We start from the raw sequence: 22,797 nt of genomic DNA, 5'->3' as shown, positions 1-22,797 counted from the left end.
TTTAAAGGCACTGCTCCCCTGCCACCCTTTACAAAAACTATTCTTTACTTCAGAAGCAAAGGGGAATCCTCACCGTATTCCCCTTTACAGCCGCTCAAACTGGTGAACCGGTCTGCGGGCAAACCGGGTTTGGTCAGGTTCAATCGCAGACTGGACCCCTTTCACAAGGGCCAGCCTGATCTGTGATTGAACCAGTCAAACCAGCCCAGTTCACGGCAGACTGGTACAATGGTGGACCGTTTTGGCACACCGGTCCTACCCAAGAGATCTTGGTGCCCAAAGACAGAAAATCCAAATGATGCTCCTGCATATGATGAAGAGCTAATACATATCTAAATAAGTGGCAATTTGCTGCCTTTTCAATAGTAACCCAACATCTGACAGCTGACACCTCACTTTTCCTAATGGTAGGATCATCCCTGGAGTTCATTCAACCAAAAGGATTGAATCCACACACACACACGTTGTGCAAGAATAATCTATGGTGCATTAATTCTGCCAACTTTAACCATTTATTTAACTAGTTAATTTCTAATAGATCTGTTGCTGCCCACCATCCCGCTGCTACTCTATGCAACTCCCTCCTGAGGTGCCACTGGCAGCCTCCCTGTTTATATTTCTGGGTATATGATTATAATTGTAATATTACACTGCTGTTCCCTCTCATGGGGGGGGGGTTAATTGATACTTTCATTGTTCTAATTTAATATAGTGTTAGCCACTCTGAATTCTCATTGTGAAAATACAGCAGGTTATAATTGTTTAAATAAATAAAATGTCACAATTCTTCTAATAAAAACCAGAACATGTTATGATGTGTTTTTGTGTGTGTTTCTGTGACACACAAAAAACACAACATAATGAGATTGTTAGGTTGACCTTATTGCCCAAAGAAAAAATCTCAGGAGAATCTGAGTACATAACATGGGTGAGATTAAATTCAATTAATTAAATAAATTACATTTGCAGACCACCCCAAACTTTCATCTCTGAGCAGTTTACGGCAACATAAAATAAATTAAAACAGAAATCAAAAACTTAAAACAATGTAAAACCACAAGTCTAGTTAAAAAGCTTGGGTGAATAAAGGTGTCTTTAGAGACCGTTTAAAAGTTGTCAGAGATGAGGAGTCTCTTATTTCAGCAGGCAGCACATTCCAGAGTCTCGGGGTGGCAACAGAGAAGGCCTGTTCCTATGTAGCCACCAGATGAGCTGGTGGCAATGGCAGACAAACCTCTCCCAGTGATCGCAATGGGGCTCTTAATGAAGAAGATGTTCTCTTAAATACCCAGGGCCTAAACTGTTTAGGGCTTTATAAATTACAAGCTTAATCCGCCCAGAGCATCTGCACACTAGCATTTGATTGCTCCCCTCACCCCCTGCCACAGCCCCCCTCACCTCAGAGTTCTCTCCACTCCCATCTGAGCCGCACTCATGCTCCTCCTCCTCCATTCAGTTGCTTCCACCCCCATCACCCCCCTTGATCATGGCTGCAGCACTGCCGATGCCTATTGGCCAAGCTGCAATGCCCTGTCCCCAAAGACCTCCCCACCCTCACCCAAGCCCCACTCCTGCTCCTCCCCATAGGAGCAGCGGCAGCAGCGGTTGACTGGGCTGTTCCTCGCTGCCTCCACCACCACTCTTTCCCCTCAGGTTGCTGACAGGCCCGGGCCCGGGCCTGGGCCTGTCCCTTGCCTGCCTGCCTGCCTCCGCCAATGGCCTTGGTAGCCCCAAACAGCAGCAGTGGTTGACTGGGCCATTCCTTGCTGCCAACAGGTGCCTCCATTGCCACTAATTCCCCTCAGGCCACTGACAGGCTCAGGCCCATCCCTCACCCTTCCTTCTCCCTCTTCCACACTCACTCTTCCCCTCTGTCTTTCTTTCCGTCTCATTCTCTCTTTCTTTCTCCCTTCCTGAGTTTTTAGATCTTGTTCATCTTGTTTCCTCACCTAATTCACACAATGCCAGCCTCCTTCTCCTGAAGGGGCTCTTTCCTCCCTCATGACCCCTCTCTTCGCAGACTCCTGCCCTCTATCTATCCATCCATCCATCCACACACCTCTACAATCAAGAACACTTTCCGACAAGTAACAGTTGCATTCCAACTTACTTTAACCATCACATGCTCCTCCTCCCTATCTATATATGGAATCCCCTCTGCCCAATCACCACGGTGCCACAGGCTCCTCCTCCCTTGAATTCTCTAAGGCATACCTGTGGCTAATCCTGTGGATGGCAGCTCTTGTGAGAGTTCATGAGCAGAAGCACTGTGGTGAGAGGGCAGTGGAAATTCCATATGCAGATAGGGAGGAGGAGCCTGTGAGAGCAGAAGCACCATGGTGATTGGGCAGTGGGGATTCCATATGCAGATAGGGAGGAGGATCAGGCCAATCAAGGCAGTCTCCACCCCATAGCCCTCCCGAAAACCAGGTTGAAATGGGTCTAGAATATAATCCATTTCCTCCAAGACTGTCTGGAGCTGGGAGGCCACCACCCTCTCAATTACCATGCCCAACCATTGGAGGTTGGAGACAGGCCTATTAAACACTTAAAAGCAATTACCAGCTTTTGCCCAAAGTGTCCAGTAATCTAAAGAGCAATTAAAAGTGTGTGGAATGGATTTACTAGATTTAAATTTCCTCAACATGAAAGCGTGTTTCACTCCAAATTTACCCCATAGGGCTAAGTCAAGTCAGTTGTGCCCAATGATTCCTCCCTAAATTGTGCTCGTTAAGTTAAAATGTTTGCTGCTGTTATGACATCTTGCTTAAATTGGTCTGAGATGTTTGTTAGCCAAATATAACTACTACTACTTATATACCACTTTTCAACACAAAAGTTCTCAAAGTGGTTTACACAGAAAAAAATATGGTTCCCTGTTCCCAAAGGACTTGCAATCTAATGAGATGAGCTCTTATGACCACCTCATTAGATGCCTGGTTTTGGATCTGTTTCCCTTCTATTGGAAAATAAATGAGCTAACATTTATAACCTTTGAAAAATAGAGGCTTTAGGTGCACTGCCATTTAGTATAGCATGTGAGCAACCAAAAAATGTAGATTAATGAATTTGCTGCATATCCTTTTGCTTTATTATTTAAAAACAAAACAAACAAAACCACACACACACACAAAATGGGTGCAACCTAAAAAAGTGTATTTGAGGCCACAAGTCCAAGGTCCAAACCCTAAAGATCCACATGTAAAGTTGGGCTTTTCTCGAAGGTGCTCCGAGCCAGAACCTTTTGGGCACCCAAGGCCAAATGTCATCGAACCTCATTTCACCTGCTGCCCTTCCCCTCCTTGCTGCATGTATGTGCACACTTCCAGTGTGAGAGGAGCTGTTCTGACTGTTCGAAGGAGGCAGCATGATGGGGAACCATGGGGGAGATGAGGGCACAGATAGTGAGATGGTTAGCAGACAGTGGGAGGCAACTGCCACCCTCAATTATCTGCTTGAGGTGACAGATTCACTGCACCTCACTATGGTGCCCTGCTCCCAGCATAACTTCCAAATACTTTGTCAGCATAACTTGACAAAGACAACCCTTTTTTATTTTTAAAGAGTGAGGAGGATGCACTCTTGAGGAATACACAATGGTATTTTCTTCCAATGTAACCAAAAGTGGTTTCATATCTTTCTCCTGTGCCATAACTGCCACCACAAAACTGCTTCTTCATGGTCAACTTAACATCAGATTGGTAGCATATGGATATTTTGATCATGTGGGCAATGTATAAAGTATAGATATTGTTCGTGCCAGTGCACTCCCATCAAGACCACTTGTACTGGGGTTTGGGCAGCTCACATAATCAAAATTATGATTATATAATAATCATAATAGCTCACATGAAGAATACGGTCTTGAAAGCTGTCTGAGGAGAAAGACCTTTGTGGGATTACCCTGGCCTCTTTTTGCTTGCCATGTTTTCTTTCTAAGTGCACTACCTGGAGACACATCTGGCTTTATGTTTTTATTCTGATCTATGTGCCCCTAGACTCAAGACGAGAGTGGTTGTTGCCAGCTGATCCATCTGTTTTTGTTTTGTCTCTATGTATTTTTCCCTGGGGATTCACTGCATGGTGATTTCAAAGACTGCAGCAGGTCGCAGAAGCAATTGTTGCCTGAATTCACCCTTGGTTCTGCTTGAGGAGGCTCAAATATTGGTTTTCCTGGCTTAGGAAAGCTCATCATAATGCTGTTTGAGACTTCCTGCTGTAGGGCATCTAATTCATTTATATCAACCACACAAAGAGTGTCTGCTGAGCTTTGTGAGGTGGGGTGGGGTTGACTGGAAAACATTACAATCCTTCCCCATCATTCTAAGTCAATTTATGGAACTGTCTGCACATTGATACATTTCCAGCTACCTTGGTTGTGGGAATTGCTTTTCAATGCTGTTGCCTATATTTGTACAGCCTTGTTTGCATTAACGTTTCTACATGCTCTCCAGTATTTACAGCATTCAGGAGGGATCATATGGATGTAAGCAGCTAACTTCATGATTGAACCAACCACAAATAAGTTGCTTGAAGGAGCAATTAATACTCTTAGTATTGGCACACAGAAAGTAATTATTTTATTTAAAACATGTTTCCAGCTCTCCATGAATGTAAGCTAGATGTACAAACCTTACCTCGGTTTCAGGAGTAGGAGATGGGGTGATAGAACTAAGTGATCCTTTTCTTGAGCCCTGAAGATCAGTTGGTATAGACACGGGACGTTCCCATTGGGTTGTTCCCGTTGGTATGTGCCAATAATAGATCCCAGCTATGTCGCTAATCTTTTTCCAGCCTGGTGGCAAGTCGGGGTCTGTCTGAAATGACTGATCACTCCATATATCTGCTGACAATAAAAATCAAACACAAGGGGTTGTTAATATGTGAAAAGACTTCAAAAACATTCAGACTTAAATGATGCAGAAACACTACTGTTAGAACTTAAAGGCTAAAGAAGGAAGCATCTGTACAACACATATGTATTTGTAAAGAAAACTAGACAACGCTCTCATATAATTAATTAGTTTCTCAATTATTCAGAATTGTTATTTTTTTTATTTAAAAAATCAAAATATACCATTTAAAATTCAACCAAACCTAAACATTCTGCTTAGGCACATTGACAGTCTAAATGATCTGGAAGTAGCAGAGGCCATAAGTATTTCATTTCAAATTGCTACTTTAAGTTCTTCATTTCCAGTTGCTAACTCTGATCCTTATAAGGACTCTGTACCTGCTGAAACGGTGCTGCTGCTCATCTACTGAGAACACAGCACGTCATGGATTGTTAATATCCAAACAAAAAAGTCAGGCACAACCTTTTTTTCACATCCTGGTTTGTAAACAAACCATAGTGCCCAGGGTTTGTATAACATGTGGAGCTGTAGCTAATTTAAAATTTAAAATGCAAGGCAAATGGAGGAGGAGGAGCCAGTGGTTCAGATGATCACTTGAATCTGACCACAGTCTGATTTAACAGAAGATATGAAGATGGAAAAAATAAAGATATCCTTTGGTTGCTGAACCCCTTATTTGGAAAATGAACTACATATCTCCACTCTGCCTGGTTCAGCTGCCTTCAGAGTTTAGCCAACAGCACTCTGCCACTGTTGTACACACCCTGCTCCTCTCGTGTATGCAGATTCACTCACTTGTTCACATCCTGGTTTGAGCAAGCCAGGTTTTGCCATGATGTCCAAATGAGGCAAACTCTGGTCTGCGTAAACGATAGTTTGTCTCCAAACCATAATTGGAAACCCAGTTCAAATTATTTTTTTGGCTGACTCAGACATGGTGAATTATGGTTTGCTAAAACCAGGAGAGAACTGAAGCAAGTAAACATGAAGCCTGTTCAAAACAGCCAAACTATGGTTTGGGTGAACTGGGCCACTGATGGATTCAGCCAGGCCAAATCCAATAATATGTTCAATATGAACATTACTGAATAACCCAAATATGTAAATTGTCTGTACAATCAGGCTCTGCAGAGGACTGGAAAGTAGCTATTGTAATTCTGATTTTCAAAAAGGGATCCAGGCAGATCTGGGAAACTACAAGCTGCCTTAACTTAACTTCTGTGTCCAGACAGCAGCTCCCTCCAGGAGCTGTTGCTGGTGTTTATCTTATGTTTCTTTTTTAGACTGCAAGCCCTTTGGGGACAGGGAACCTATTTATTTACGTAAATCACTTTGGGAACTTTTGTTGAAAAGCAGCATATAAATATTTGTTTTATTTGTATTAGAACCTGCTGGATCCAGGCAGTGTTCCCTCTAAGGCGTGCACACATGCACACATGTTTTTTTGAAGTCCGCTCAGTTAATTTTAGATCCCACTCAGGTTGAATCAGGAAGGGTCCACTCTGAATGCATGTGTGCACACAGTGCCTTGATACTGCCACCCAGAACAAAACTCATTCTGCACACAAATGAAAAAAATTAGAGAGAACACTGGACCCAGGTCCAGATGGTGTATACCATCTTATTTATGTATTATTTATTTTCTATGTAAACCACTTTGAGAACTTTGGTTGAAGAGTGGTATATAAATATTCGTCATCATCACCGTCGCGTCTGACTCTGAACTAGTTTTCCCCGACAGGTGCTGCATTTCTCTGCTTTGCTGGTGAACTGCTTTGTTAGGCACCTGTCCCACACAGACATGACAGGTGTGCCAGGTGGTAAGATGCACACACATGCTTCTCCTCACATGATTGTGCACCAATCCTTGTGAGTAATCTGCCTATGACAGAATCTCTTGCAATGACAAAACTTCTGAATGAGACATCTTATTTTTTTGAATTAGGTTTTTCTTCTAATGAAGATGTCTTTTAAATCTTAGAATATGCTGGATTATTGAATGGCCTTTTTGGTATCTATTCTTAGACTTCCATGAGCTGGCAGAATTACTCTAACTTTGTGTGTTTGGATTGGTTGATACACTCTCGTTGTGTTAGTGGTTCTGCCAGATACCATGTACAATTAATTTTCCATCCAACTTTCAAAAAGAGCTTCATAAATATAATCAAAGGTTTTAATTATTCTTCTCACACGCCCTGTTTCAGGAGATACTTGAGATTGTTTCTGGAAACAGGCCAATATCCAGTGGCTCCCAATTGTTAGATACAATGGAGATGAGCATAGGTATGGTGATCCCCCCCCCGCCCCACATCTCACCCTGCCACTGCCCTTAATGTAATATTGCCATTTCAATAGCTTTACAGCAAAAGACTAATTGTTGTAGCTGGAATTCAAATAGTGATATAGTACAAAAAGCAAAATGCAGCATACTGCTCACAATGAGCTATTTCTTCCGAACTAACCAACCAAAGATGAAAGGAAAATTACACATAATTATTCATGACTACAGCATAGCATGTTGTAAAAGTTAAAGAACCAAATATGAAAGCCTTTGAAGTTTAGAAGCCTCCAGCAGAGTTTTGACTTGGAAACAAAAAGCAAAACAGACTTCTACAAATCTTCAGTGAAGGATAATATAAACAAACAAACAAAGAAGCTACATGAATTTGAAAGAGAGAACTACAATAGGGCTACAAGAACTCTGCTCTCAAACCAAGGAGCCATTTTAAATGAGTAAGCCTCACTGAACTAAATACAAATTTATTGCATGCAATTTAGGAGTGGTGTCCAATTGCCCAAGTAATTTAATTTAAATATAAGAAGACTATCTCACATTGCATAGTTTATACTTTTACTTAAAAGGGCATAGTACCTCATTCTTTATTCTGCAGCATCTGGTTGAAAAGTACATGGTACTACATTGTATGTTGGGTTCATTGATTTTAAGTTCACATTTGACTAAAATTTCCAGAGTAAAACTGGTGCAAACTTGAGAATTCCAGCACAGATAGAAGTCTGTTACTTTTAATATACAAACTGAATGAAAATTCCTTTCTAAAAGTCAGTTGCATCATACAAGGTCACCTTACCTAAGAAATTCCAACATGAAAAGGTGTCAGGCAAAGTTGTTTATATCGCCATCACTATTCAATTTCTATAGTAATTCCTTCATATTCCATCTGAATAATCTTGCCCACCATCCCACAAAGTTAGCAAATAAACTCCTTCCAATACTTCTTTATGTGGACAACGCAGTTGTACTGTCTTAGATTTCAGTTGGCTTAGAACGAGTATTATGCTCTCTTGCTCTGTACTGTAATGAGGCAGCTTTAGAGATTAATTATGATAAGACCAAGATCCTTACCTTTGCTAAGTGCCCCAAAGGTTGCACTTAGTATCTGAATACTCATGAAATCAAACACGTAATTTTTAAAAAAATATCTCGGCATTGTTTTCCAAGGCTCCAGTAGTCATGAGTGCTCACTTGGATTACATTTCATAAAATGGCCAGATAGCAGCATCAGGCATTCAATCCTTCTATTCCAGAGGCCTTATTTATCCCAGCGGCAACAAAGCTATTTTTTTTTAGCTAAAGTAGGTGCAGCTTGGGCCATATGGAAATTTGCCCCATTAGAGTCTGTGCCATCAAAATTTCTAAAAAAAAAATCTTTCCAAGTAGAAAGATGTGTTCCAAATGAACACACCAAGGAAGCTGATGTGATCAAGGTGGAGATGGGGTTATGGTCAATTATCTTCACTTACTGGCTAAGGCTGTTCTTTCCCCCAGTTTGGACTAGTCCCTTGGATGTTAGCTGACAACTTTAATTCCAAATTGGAAAAAAAATCTCTCCATCAGAAACTGTATTTTTATGGTTTCTCTCAGGAAGCCCTTATGATGAAGGTTTCAAGCAGGCCAAGATGGCACTTAAAAAACGGGTGATGGATATGGAAGGACAATTAGACCAATCTTGCCTTCCAAGAGAGGTATAGCCTCTATTTCAAAGCCTCCAAGCTATTTAAACCAAATAACAGTGTCTAAATTTAGAAGAGCTTTGACTCTAGTACACTTTAATGTGCTTCCTACAACTATATTAAAAGGAACATTCAAGGAAATTCCATATGTAGCCCGTCTCTGCCCTTGTCATGCAGGTGCCATTCTATACAACTCATGTCTGTCTATACTGCCTCGTTTAGAAGGATATTTGTTTTTGTTTTATTACTCCCTTTTCAGTCAAATTTCCAGGCCACTCAGATTTTACTTTACCTTCAATATTTATAGTCTGATTTGTTTTCCTTAAATGTAGCAACATTTTGTTTTATAGTTTGTAAAATTCACCAAGAGTTGGTTAAATTGCCTTAGCTTACTGGTCAGTAGTTAACTGCTTCACTATCTAATTGTTTTATTTTGCTTCGTTAATTGTTTATTATGTTTACTGTGTTTTGCTGGTCATTGCTTGTAATAAAGATTATTCCTCTAGCTTCATTCTTCTCTAGTTGCTTTGAAAATAATTACAAATACATTATCATTAAAACACATTGAGAAAAAGATTTATAGGAACCACACTGAGAAGGAAAGATCTCTCTATTAATCTGAGTAAGCACAGATATCTAGACCATATATGAAAGGGAACAATAATTTGCACAGTCTTCCATAGGAAAGGAACAGAATTATAAACAACTAAGACCCCAGCAGAATAACAACAAACATAAGAATGAGCCACTGAGTATTACTCATAGAAATCCCAAACTAGCTTGTTAAATTAAGACCCAGTTCGCTGAAGTTTTATATGATCCAATATTTCTTTGAGAACTTGTCTATCACTTAATGAGAAAGGTCTTTGTCTACCGGACATAATTCTGGGAGGCTATGCACAGCCTCCCAGAATGTGTATATTGTCAGATTGTTCTGAAATAGCAGCCTGGAACTGAGCAACAAAAAGGTTTATGGAGACTTAAGGAAATGATAACTAATGAGCACTCCTTATTAGGGATGTGCACGGAACCGCAAAGCTGCAGTCCGACGCTGGGGGTTGTGGCTCTTTAAGGGTGAGGGAGGGTGCACATACCCCTCCTGCCACCTTTCCCCTGCCGGCGCTCCATTAATTTTACAAAATCCATGGGGCGGCAGCCTACCTCCCTGACGTCCCTTCCCCGATGTTGGCCAGAAATGAGGAAGTACCGTATGCACGTGTGCCCGTCGCATGTGCATACGGTACTTCCTCATTTGATGTGCAACGTGCAACATGCGCAGCAGGCACGCACACACACAGTACTTTCTCATTTTCGGCTGACAATGGAGGGAAGGGGCGGCAGGGAGGTATGCTGCAGCCCCATAGATTTTGGAAAATTAATGGAGCGCCGACAGGGGAAAGGAGGCGGGGGGGATGTGCACCCTCCCCCCGCCCTTAAAGAGCCACCCACCCCCAGCATCGGACCAGTGGAACCACCGGTTCTTCAAACTGGTTTGGAGGTCCATAAAAGGCCTCCGGATTGGTTCCGTGCACATCCCTACTCCTTATGTCTAGGTGGCCTATATGGAACACCAGACCCACAAGACAGTATGAGGTTGCAAAGTAACTTACCTAGAACTCATGGAAACAGGAATAAAAACTTGACGTTTATACATTAACAGCTATTTTAGTCTATGCATACTGCAAAACAATAAAAAGTGTATATATTTTGAAATGCTTATGGTCTGCAACCAGCTGAGATTTCATTTTTTAAATAATTTTTTTTTTGCAGTCAGGTAGTGATCTGTGACAGTCTAAATAGGAGTCCATTCAAGTTACCAGCCCACAACATGTTTTTAAAGTAGTCTGTCTGCTTCTACAAAAACACATTATCCATATGTCGTGCATAGACAGCCTGAAAGACAATGGTGATCATTCCTCACCAAATGTCACCAAGCAAGTGGCTGCTTACAAGCCTGGGCTGTATCTACTGGGATTTTGTCTTAATGGAAAACAAGGAACTATCATTCCTGAGCATATAAATTGGTTTGCATCCAAAAAATAATGAGCAGAAGGAATAAATGTCAGGATAGTTTTGTACTAGCGAGCAAGTACTAGTGGAAGAGTTCAGGCCAGAGTCACAGTGTTTCAAGGAGGAGGGTTGGATTTCAGTATGAGAAACATGGTGCATAAGGAAGATACTGGTGGTACCATACAAGATCTCATGGACCATAAGCAGATAATGAAAAAGGTTTGTGAAAAGGCTTTATACAAACATAGGGACTCCTCTACATTTGATGGCTACTTTTCTCACACAGCGCTAAGTCAGAAACCACTGTCACAAGAACTTTCTTCAGATGTTATGAGCACCAATGGTGCTCACAGTTTCAGTACCCAAAGCAGGATCACCTGAAACCTGGATCACCTGAGATTGCCACTCACGGAAGTATCAGCCATCAAGGTTGCAATTCCTTCTCCTTCAGACCAATGGAGCCATAACCATTAGTGGCTGACAGGAGTGCATAAAGGACTGTTCCGGGGTGGAACTTCCTCCCTGCTTTGGGCGCTGAAACTGTGAATGTTGCTGGCACTCATAACATCTGAAGAGGGCTAAGTAAAATAGGTTTTTCACTCTTTTCACTTTCAGTCATTTGAAGCCCTGACTCATGTGGAGTGCACACACCAGAAACCCAGCATGCAAGGGTTCTTATGGCAAAGGGGAGAAAGGCAATGTTTTGTGCACTATGAGTTCTGTGCATAGAAAGGACCGTGTACTATGCTTGCCTCACATTTCTACTCTGTGCACCCCTTACAGTTGTCCTTACACTTCTAATCTGATGTACCCAGAAAAATAAAGATAGTTTAGAAGAGACAGTAAATACTGTAGGGCACTTAACTTTTCTGTGTATGTGTGTGCACACATGTAATAAAGTGTACAGTATGGCTTCAATGCTTTTCTTTGTGGCAGAGAATTTCAATGTGGGGCATGATATACATATGGAGACCAACAAATTCCAAAGAGGAAAACTAAATTGGTAAAATACTATGGAACCACTTTATCATCATGTGCATTTACTGACCCTTAGAAGCAACTAGTCTCTGAACTAAAATACACACAGCTTTATTTGCCTCTAAAGGAGGTTCTATAGCCTATATAACAGTATTTTGAGGGAAAGTGTCTTTCTTCATTCATGCTATTAACAAGCAAGGCTTTTTAGATGCCCTATCAAAACCTGAAGCATTTTGGCTAAGCCAGACTCAGATAGATGTGAGTGCTTGGCAGGATGGCTGAAACATTTTAGGCTTTTACTGTTATGTGTAACACAGCAAATTATTATTTAAGAATTGCTTCTTGTGTGACCTCTTTCATTCATTTTATTTGGAAATGCATAGTGTTTGTTTGTATTTTTGGAATAAATTAGTTGAAAAGGAAGCTTGTGATAGAAAGACCAAAATTCTGCTTACCTCTAAACATTACAGCACCCCAAAAGCTGACAGAATGGAGATTGCAGTAGTGTTCTATTCTGTATGCACAAACCCTCAAACTCACCCACTACTTATGCTGGAACAACACAATTTGCAAAAAATGTAACTATAGGGCATATACTCAGAAGCTTAGGGACTAGTTGGAGAAAAGTGCAAGTTATAATAAAACCTGCATACAATAATATATTGCTGTTTTATAACTCTCCTCCAACTGTCAGGCTCTACCACTATGCTGATTTATTACAGCAATAAACTCAATTCTATACGATATGCTCCAATTCAGATGCTGGATTTAGCAAGAAGATGGAAGCAAATTTGGGGATTCAATCTGTATTTCAAGATGTGATGGTTTTACTATGATACCACTGCACTGAAACAGCATTACAACAACTTTTTAAAACGAGATGGAAATTAACTGCTACTACAATTTGATGGCACAATTTGATGATTTGGTAGGCATGGGTGCTTTTTAAAACAAACAACTTTTTTTAAAAAACTGCTTTCGTTTTACTGCTTTTTATGCAGAGAGAAAAGATAGCAAATCAAAAAGTGCCATAACATGAATCATTGCTTGGCCTCAATTCAATTAGACAGAGATAAAAATTGCAGTAGGCAGCAGTATCTCTTATGGCATGAGTGACCTGGAGGTGCAATAAAATGGAGCCAATTTTCTCTTCCATTATTTTGCGACTTCATGAAGATATCTTTTCTTGTATGGCAGGCATCCCAAGGCTGTTTACAAGGTCAACAGTCACATTGTAGAAACAGCCTTCTGGATGCAAAAAATATGGTTTTGGAGTTTCTCTGATCGTCATAGTGAATTGGTATCACTTGGCCATGACTGCCCCTTCTACAACATTCATCAGTGTAATGTTGTGTATTCTTCCATGACTCAAGAAGGCTCAGAGTTCAAATGTATGATCAGGAGAATGTTCATGTGGTGCTACAGTTTTTCTGGACTGCATCATTCAGACTACAGGTGAGTATCACACTTATAAATACTCTCATCAATGTATGTAGACACAGACACTTGCCTATTTGGCAAGAGGACACCAGGAGCCAACACCGACTCAATGGCATTTTTTGCCTTCAGTATGTTCACCTTATCACTTGCTGCCCTAAGCAACCACCAAGGTCATCTAGAGGGACAGGCTGGTGCTGGTGCTGAGCCTAACTGTGCAGGATTAGAACTAAAGTTGCCTGTTCGCTTCCGGGTCCAATTTAAAGTGCTGGTTCTCACCTACAAAACCCTTATGTGCTTAGAACCTGTATATCTCTGGGATCACCTCTCTCGGCCAGTTGTATCCCGTCCTTGGAGGTCTTCTCAGTTGGTCCTCCTTAGTGTCCTGGGCCCTGGTGTAGTGCATGGTGCCTGGGCCCATACGAGGGCGTTCTTTATGGCTGCCCCTCTTCTTTGCAACACCCTCCCCCCCAGTTTTGTTCACCCCCTTCCTTAGTGGTTTTTAAGGCCCTTCTTAAGACCTACATTTTCCGCCAGGCTTTTGCCCTTTAATTTTGTTTTAAAAAATTATTGCTATTGTTATTGTTCACCGCCTAGAGTCTGTGGAGGAGGCGGTATACAAGAATTTTAAACAAACAAATAAAGTGATCCGGTAGGTACCATTTCCAATAAATGCAAAAAAGGAAGAAAATGAAATGTTTAAACAAAATGTAATAACTGAGAAACAACAGAAGGGACTGAAGAGAAATTAAAATAACTGCATTGCTGAAAGATTAAAAACATTTAAAAATATGAATGTTTAAATAGGTTAATGTATTTAAAAATACATCTCAGAAACAGATAAGTATATTGGCCATTACGCTTTTTGATACTGTGACCCCCTAAAACAATATATAGATCTATATGACCCTTGCCATGATTAAAGCTACAGGCTGACACCCTGACAAATGAAGTATAGGTCAGAAACATGTCACTGAGGGTGACATGTTTCCAGTTTAGCAGAGCACTTCCAGAGTGTGGGCAAGCTCCAAAATGTATTGAACAAGAGCGAAGAGTACTTGCACTTTGGAAGCATGGCAGACCTACACTGGGGGTATTACTTTGTTGATGTTAAGATCACCCACACTTTGACAACTAGGATAGGGGTGTGCAAGCGGTTAGACTGGTCCGAGTTCAAACTGGACTGGCCCAAACCAGTTCAGAGCAATGCTTGTAAAGGGGGATTCACTAAAGGAAACTTACCTTCCTGGCAGTGGTGAGAGGGTAACACCACCGGCGGTGGTGGGAGGGCAGAGGGATCCTCTAAAACCTCGCCAGCCTTCCCAGTAGTAGCCCAGGCTGGCAGCTCCAGCCTGTTTCAAGCCTCTATGCGTTAACTGCAGAGTGTGCACTCTCTTGCGCAAGAGGTCCGCTGTGCACTCTGCAGTTATCACAATGAGGGCTGGCCCACAGCTGACAGCCTGGGCAGCTATTGGGGAGGCTGGCAGGAAATTTAAGTTTCCCTCTTGCCCTGCCCCCCGGGAATCCCTCTTTGCTTTACAACAAACTGGTCTGCTGTACTACAAACTGGTCCAGCGGTAGAACCAGATTGGGCCAGGGCAATTCAAATTTGAACTGAACTGGCCATAGTGGTTCCGTGCACATTCCTAACCTAGGATGTCTATCAACGATTTGATGAGGCAGAGATGAACACAACACACTTACCATTACAATGAGAAGGATGAGCTTGCTTACTCCTACTTAGTTTTCCAAACCTGGGCTTTATGTTTGAGATTGCCAATATAATATCAGACTCCAAGTTATTTTCAATTGGTTTTTGTACTTTATAACAGCAACTGCTGCAAACTCTGATTCACACAAGTAGGAATCAAGCAAAGGGAGTCAAGCATTTTCATAGCTTTCTCACTTAATTCTTTGCACTCACTAATCCAAAATTCAGGAAGAGACATTGTTGAGAAACTTAAAACAAAAAGTTGTTCTGACTTCTATGAAACATGAGGAGACAAGGAGACAGGAGTTGAAAACTACTTGGCTCCTCTGTTGTTCACAAAACCAAGGGCGGGCACAGCAGTGCCACTTCTTTGGCCATTAGCAAATAAGCTTTAATGAGTGCCTCCCCAAAGGGAACTCTCCTCTGGCCCATCAGACAAGAATTGCCAATGCTGTGCCTCCCCTTGGCTCTGTGAGTGGCCGGGGAGTCAAGTGGCTCTTGGCTCCTATTTCCATCTCCCTCCCGTCATCCCTGACCATCTCCATATCCCAGAGATGTTTGGGTAGGGCTCCTGCCCTCCCAACAGCTCCCCCAATTCTCAACCCCATTTTAAATTGTTGGGGATCCCTGAGGGGTCCCAATCTGCAGTTTGAGAACCTACATAATGCTAATGTTAGTTGTGCAACTCAGAATATATTCTCTCATATATAACGAGAGAAAACCAGAAAATGTTTACATCAGGACTGCATAACTTTGGCCCTCCAACTATTTTTGGACCACAACTCCCATCATCCCAGCCACAGTGACCAATATTCAGGGAAGATGGGAGTTGTAGTTCAGCATTTGCAGGGGAGCCCAAGTTGTACACTCCTGGTTTAGATAATGGCTGAAAACAAAAGGTGTAGGGAATACATGAAACAGATTTTACATTTTGTTTTGAGCTCGAAACAAAACGCAGACAGATGAAATATTTTGTCTAAACAGTGGTCAAACTGACTGTTTCGACGGAACAAACCGCAAGACGTTTCAAGTGTTTCAGCCATAGGGAACAATATGGCAAGTTGAAACACCCCATTGCTCCCCATGGGTAGCTCCTAGGGAAAAGAAAGTGGGTTGGGTGATAGGGCATGATGGGTGTTACCCACTGTTACCTTTAACAGGGATTCCCAGATGATGTTCACTAGAACTCCCAGCATCCCCATCTGCAATGGCCTTTGGCTGGGGATTATGGGAGCTGTAGTCAACAACATCTGGGAATCCCAGTTAGAGGGAACACTGGTGCTACCTACCACCCAACCCACAAAATAAATGGGCAAGCAGTTGATTTTAAAGAAATTTTTAACCTTTTCTCCAAACCCCCATAGGATTGGAAGCCAGTGCCTGAAAACCTATCAGTAAGGTAAAAACAGACCTGCAAAATGGCACTCAAAATGTTGAAACATTTCGAATCAAAACAGAGTTATTTTGTTCTGAGCTCGAAACCGGCCCTTTATTTAAAGGGTGTTTTGTTTCAAGCTTGAGGCACTTGAAACTGCTTGTTTCAAGTTGAAACGTTTTGACATTGAAACTTTTTGCACATCCCTACAAAAGAGCTGCTTAAGTCTGTCCATAGGCTTGGGCATGTCCAATAGAGTTTCTTATTTTATGCACTACTTTTGGTCTTTTAACAGCAGGCTCTTATGCCACGCCATAAACTGCATTTGAAAACTCCCTTCAGTTTCAAAAGTGGTTTGCCACATGGCTTCAGAGAAAAGCTACTCTTTAAGAAACAGAAGCCCAAACTACACCATCCCCACACCTCAGAGATATTGGTTAGGGCCCCTGTCCTGCCGACAGCGCCCCCGATTCCCAACCCCCTTTTAAATGATAGAATATATTTATTTTATCAGTAAAACAAGCTATATTTACACGATAAGAATGATCTCTGGAAATAGTGTTTCTTCCAGAACTGCAGACAGTTGACAGCATCCAGACTAATCAGTCATGATTAAGCACCACTGAAATCAACAAGAAGTGTCAAGTCATGACTAAGTCAGGTCTCATTGATTTCAATTGGACTTGGTCTGGATAATCAAGGTATTCACAAACTTACTATTTCAGTCTTTAACTTTAATTATGTTTAGAACATATCTTAATTCAGTATAATGTTGCCTGTTGCATTAGTAGTCTCTCCATTCTTGAGAGTTTCCCAAAGGACCCTTAATCAGGATAAAATGTATTGTGTGGACAAATCTAAAGCAGTGCAACAGTAGCAATGCAAGAAAGAAACAACTAAAATTAATATTAAGAGCAAAATAATTATACATAATACAAATACTGAATAGTCTAAAATTAGAACAATTGCAATTAAAACCTGCAATGAAGAAGTTTTTCCTCCACTTTCCCTCACCTAGATTTCCTGCAAATTGCATTTTGTGAAAAGCAAGATGTTTTCAGAGCCCATTCCTGTACAAGAGAGGCACAATTTACTAAAAAGGGAGATTCTTCTACCTTTCTATATCTCTGTGAACCACAAATTCATAGTACTCAAAGAAGACACCACAGGCAAAAAGAGATGCTGTATAAATCTAAAACATCATTTAGAAGAATCTTGCTTTTCATGGAGCACCCCACTGAAGGATCTCTGTACCAGCTGTAGATTCCAACTCCACCTTTGTAAATGGCAATACTTGGCATGCAGGTGATGAACAAATCATTTTCAAGATTCTCATTGTTATGTGTGTGCTGCATCATTATAACGAACAGTACAACCTACCCTCATAGTTCACAATAATGATGGCCAGCAGGTAGTCCCTCCTGAGGCTCATGGCAGAGTACCACCCCAGAATTAAGATGTGGTGAGACACAAAATCAGCAGGACAAATAATTGCATTACAAAACAAACACCCCTGTCTAATTTTGGTAACATCACTCAATAAGGAACTCTGATAAATATCCAAAATCTAGCCATTTAGAAAAGCCCTCCTTCACAGCACGCAACCGGTTGTCAGGACAACAGGATCCTCTTCTTTGCAGAAATCTTCATGAAGTCACAAATTGGTTCAAAAGCAAATTAATAAGTCGATTCACTCAGGTTCCAACAAGTAGCGCCTGCACTGTGAAGCCTACCAAAGTTTGGTCGCTAATGCACGAAATAAGGTACATTAAAGTCTTTAAAATATAATAAAGGATGACTCCTTTAAACAAATAAAAAAACCTCTGTGTGTATGTTTTAGAGTGTTAATTGTACTTCATATACATTAACCATGTAACCTATAACAACAATTCTGAAGGGCAGGCCAATATTACTATCCCCATATTAAAAGATGGGGGAGCTAAGCATTAAAGATAGTGCCTTGGACAAAGTCACTTAAAGTAGCTTTCAGATCTAGGGTTCACTTTTCCTCAACCTGCAATATGGAACACACTTTTCATTTTTTTAAACTTACTATCTAGATCTGATCCTTCCCAGTCTCTCCACATAGAAGGATGAGAGAATGAGAAATTTCAGTCTACAAAGAAAGATTCCAGTCTACCTTTTTCTCCTTGACATGCTAGTTTTCTGTGTTCCAATGTTTGTTGGGGGGGGGACATTTCATGCTGTGAGACCCCACCTGCAGTGGTATAGTTAGGCATCTACAAATCAACCTGCCAGTCTGCCACACACAGTAGCACCACAGAGGTCTCACCAGAGGTCTCATTTCCACAGCCATTTTGGGGAGGAGAGCTGGTCTTGTGGTAGCAAGCATGACTTGTCCCCATAGCTAAGCAGGGTCTGCCCTGGCTGCATATGAATGGGAGACTTGATGTGTGAGCACTGCAAGATATTCCCCTCAGGGGATGGAGCCGTTCCGGAAGAGCAGAAGGTTTCAAGTTCCCTCCCTGGCTTCTCTAAGATAGGGCTGAGAGAGATTCCTGCCTGCAACCTTGGAGAAGCCTCTGCCAGTCTGTGAAGACAATACTGCGCTAGATAGACCAATGGTCTGACTCAGTATATGGCAGTTTTCTATGTTTCCTAAGGTAAGAAATAACAGGCTTTCTGAGCAGTAGCAGAGGGCTCCCACAGTTTCTTACCCATCTCTGTATCCCAGTGCAAATGACAGAAGACCTGCTTCTTTCCCAAGATCTTTGACTGTGTGCCAGAAAAGTATCTGAGGGAAGAAAGGGAAATGGACCACAAATAAAGGCTGGCTAGTGAGCTAAGCCTCCATCTGTGGGTCCTTGAGTATAGTTCGGATACAGGTTCATCATCTCACCAGCCTAGGTCTTGCCTGTTTACAGAGATTTCTATAGGTCTAACAAAATATGATTTTATGTTTTACCACATGTAGTCCATTAAGAAATTTTAATGAATATGGTACTTTGCAATCATTTCTCGACATCTGAAGTGAAAAAAATTAATTTTAAAGTTTAACATCTTTATCTGTTTTTAACTGTTCAATGTTAAATGTATGGACGTTTTATAACTACTTCCCTCATACACACAAGGAAATCTTATGTAGATTAATTAAAGGTTTATTCAGCAACAACTCCATTTTCTCTATCTCCTTTTCCTCTCTTTTTCTTTCGGATTTCTCCACAACACTCTTACAGAATCCCCCCGGGACAAATGTCCAAACAAACTGCAAAGATTACTGGATAAAATACAAAATGACATTTTTAACTCGGGTGTGAACTGCCTTGAGACCTCATATAAATAAATATAAATAAACTCAAAATATTTTATATAATAAAATATAAATACATTTTATTAGATGAAATATAAATAAACTCAAATAAAATAGGTCTTGACACAGCATTTGGAAAGCTGCAGACTGGACACTTTTTTCTTGTTCTGACACTTGTTCTCATGCTTTTAAAATTCTATCCACCAGATGGCATCACATTTTATATTTAAAAACAAAACCAACCATTGCAGTTCACCTCTTACGGTAATACTTTCAGAAATCATTGTTTGCAATCTGTAACACATTTTGTTCCACATACTCCTATTTAAGTAAAGAATAAATGACTTTGGATTGTAGCTACCATAGCACTCTCACAAGGGGCTATAAGAAAACATTATTACAAAGATTCCTGTGTTCAAAACCAAACTGAAGAATACTGCTGCATCTTAAAGACTAACAGACCTATTGCATTATAAGTTTTGGTTCTGTCCCCCCCCCACACACACACACTTCTGGTTTAAATAGGATGGCATTAAACATGTACTCTACTTAGCTCCTTCTAAAATCAAAGTGAATTAGGAGTAGGGGTGTGCACGGAACTGTCTGGCCCAGTTCGGTCCAGCCCCCATCGAACCACACACCCCCGTCTGGTGGGGGTCCACGGATTTTTTAAAAAAATTAAAAATAATGATAAATACCTGTAGCCCCTTCAGGGGGCTTGCTGTAGGCCGTGGGGATGGGAGGGCATGAGGGTTCCCCCTCCCCCCGCCGGCCTCCCTCATCACCAACACGGCCAGGTAAATGTAGTATTTTTGGCCCTTATGGGCCGTAAAGGCGAGCAGCGGCCATTTTGGCCGCCGTTGCGCATGCGCGAATGCCCTCTGTGAGGCCTGGCATGGACCGGACTGCGGACTGGTTTTGCACATCCCTAATTAAGAGTGTTCATTTTCAGCTGGATCATGCCCCCCGTTTCTTTTACAGAAATTAGAAAAGTAGCACTGTCATGAATATGCCTACTGGAAGGGGCAAATTCTTTTGCACAGGATCTTGCAAGTTCCGATTAAGATCTTCTCCACTGGATTTATCATCCACCAGGTTTCTATGGACTGTTTCTTTCTGTAAAGTAGGTGTGGAGAGCATGCTCAGGAGGTCATACATTAGATGTATGGCTATCACCCATACTTGCTGTGGGTCTTCTTCACCTCATGCAGTAACCACTGTCCTTCAATTGATTAGCATGCACTTGAGCATGTGGGACTTTAATTGTGTTTCAGAATTAAACCAGTTTAGAGCATTTAAACAAATTAAAGAGCAGATTCTTATTGGTAAACACCAAGTGCTAAAGGCATATCAACAATTTATGAAAAACACAAAAAGGCATATGTAGTTTTAAAGTCTGAATGCAGATTTTACACTGATGGAAGTTTTACCAAGTCAGCATTTTAGAAACTTACTAGACTAAGAATCAGCATTCACACACCAACATCTAGATCAAAACCATAACAGAGAATTCACTAGGGGCGAGGTTGGACAATGTTTCATCCACCCAGCCCACCACATGCAATGAGGATGTGCACACCCTTCCCCGCTTCCGCAATAGCACCTTTCCCTAATTGTGTGTGAGGGACACTGTCCCTTACACATGCTAGAAATACTGTATTTCTAACATGTATAAAGGAGTGGTTTGGACAAATTGCCCTTCCATACAATTAGGGAAAGGTGCCCTTGTGTGTTGGGAGTAGAAGAGTATATGCTAAAGGCACATGTCTTTACTGCAAGTGGTGGGTCATGTCGACAAAGTACAGGAGGACCTTGTTATTTGAGGGTCCACAATTTATTATTAGCACCTGACCTACGTATATGTGGAAGGGGGGGAGGTTAACCCTACATATCCATGGGTTGGGGGTAGCCGGAAATGACGTCAGAGATCATTTATGGCTTTTAAAAAAATGCATCAAACATATTTTTGGCTGATTTTCAGAACGTTGGACTACTTGGGAGCATAGTAGAGCACTTTGGTGATTATATGGGGGGCACCTATTTTAGGCCGATTTCTGGCAATTCGGTGGAAAGGATGTCTATCATGTGGGGTGATGGCAATGGTAAATCCCTCCTGTATTCTACCAAAGACAGGGCTCTGTGGTCGCCCAGAGTCGACACCAAATCGACTGCTTACTTTATCTTTCCTTTAAGAAAGCCACAAGTGACAACATTTATGGTTTCTTCCAAAGTAACTACATTAATCAGCATATTAAGGTGGCAATCTTGGGGCCAGTTTTAATTTTTAGCAAGCCGTTTATCAAAATATGTCTAAAAAGGGATTTCTCTATCACATTCTCTAATGGAGAATCTTCAATATGCTATTGAAGATACGAATAAATAAATTATGTTGGGGCGGGGGGAGAATGATCCAAGAACAATTTTAAACACCTCAGCGCTTGGAGGCTAGAGAGCAGCAGTGTTTGGGTTTGTGCTCAAGGAAAAAACAGGTAGCGCCTGCTCATGTAAATGGCCACTTAGATACTGCACAGCTATCAACCAATTATATTTAAAACACAGCTCAGGTTTAAAAATAAGTAACCAGGAAGGGAAAATACTGGGGAAAGATTAACAGTGAAATACTACTTTCTGGCCTCAGAAAACCAAAAGCAAATGTTCAAGTAACAGCATTAAGGAAGAGCTGCTACATTTGTTGACAAAACTGCAGGTTCTTGCAAGCATGTGTGTGTGTGTTTAACCTGATCCATCCTGCTAATTAAAAATCCACTCTTGCTGGGCAAATGAAAGTGGTGCCAAGAGATAATCTGAGTGATGGATGAACTAAACTGCTCTGCTCTAACATGTTCATTTACAGTAATGTGCAAATCTACTACAATAAGTCCCTATTTCACTTCTCTCTTTTACTCATAATCCAGCATCAACTGCTTCCATGTGAAAGGAATCAAGGATTTTTCAGCCACAATCCTTTGGTTGACTGCTTCAAGCCATTTGGGCTTGCTTTCAATCATTTTGCCTAACAGACAAGGAATTCTAAGTAGAACTAAGGGACCCTACTTTTTGCTTCTTTTAACATGGCAATTCTTACCAAGGAGATACACAAACGCACACACTGTATGGTGAATGTGATTTGTATCCAACTGTCAGCACATGAATTACAAAGGGATGCTACCTATACCCAGAGTGTCTG

General features: G+C 41.3%; 1 protein-coding gene across 17 annotated transcripts in view; it reads right to left on the bottom strand.

Annotated features, from left to right (window-relative positions):
- The window catches only part of APBB2 (amyloid beta precursor protein binding family B member 2), a 251,129-nt gene that overhangs the window by 82,681 nt on the left and 145,651 nt on the right, over nt 1-22,797 (bottom strand). For 11 of the 17 annotated variants that reach the window (XM_053253571.1, XM_053253573.1, XM_053253575.1 and 8 more), the window contains one exon: nt 4,638-4,846. In XM_053253571.1, coding sequence (XP_053109546.1) covers nt 4,638-4,846 — 209 coding nt within the window. Of the gene's footprint in view, nt 1-1,949; nt 2,055-4,637; nt 4,847-22,797 lie in introns of those variants that run through there. The other 6 variants (XM_053253572.1, XM_053253576.1, XM_053253581.1 and 3 more) reach the window with 2 other exon arrangements.

Source organism: Hemicordylus capensis, chromosome 5 (assembly GCF_027244095.1).
Source record: "Hemicordylus capensis ecotype Gifberg chromosome 5, rHemCap1.1.pri, whole genome shotgun sequence".
Lineage (NCBI taxonomy): Eukaryota > Metazoa > Chordata > Lepidosauria > Squamata > Cordylidae > Hemicordylus > Hemicordylus capensis.
The sequence above is the reverse complement of the archived record's forward strand: the minus strand, read 5'-3'. Positions and strand labels throughout refer to the sequence as shown.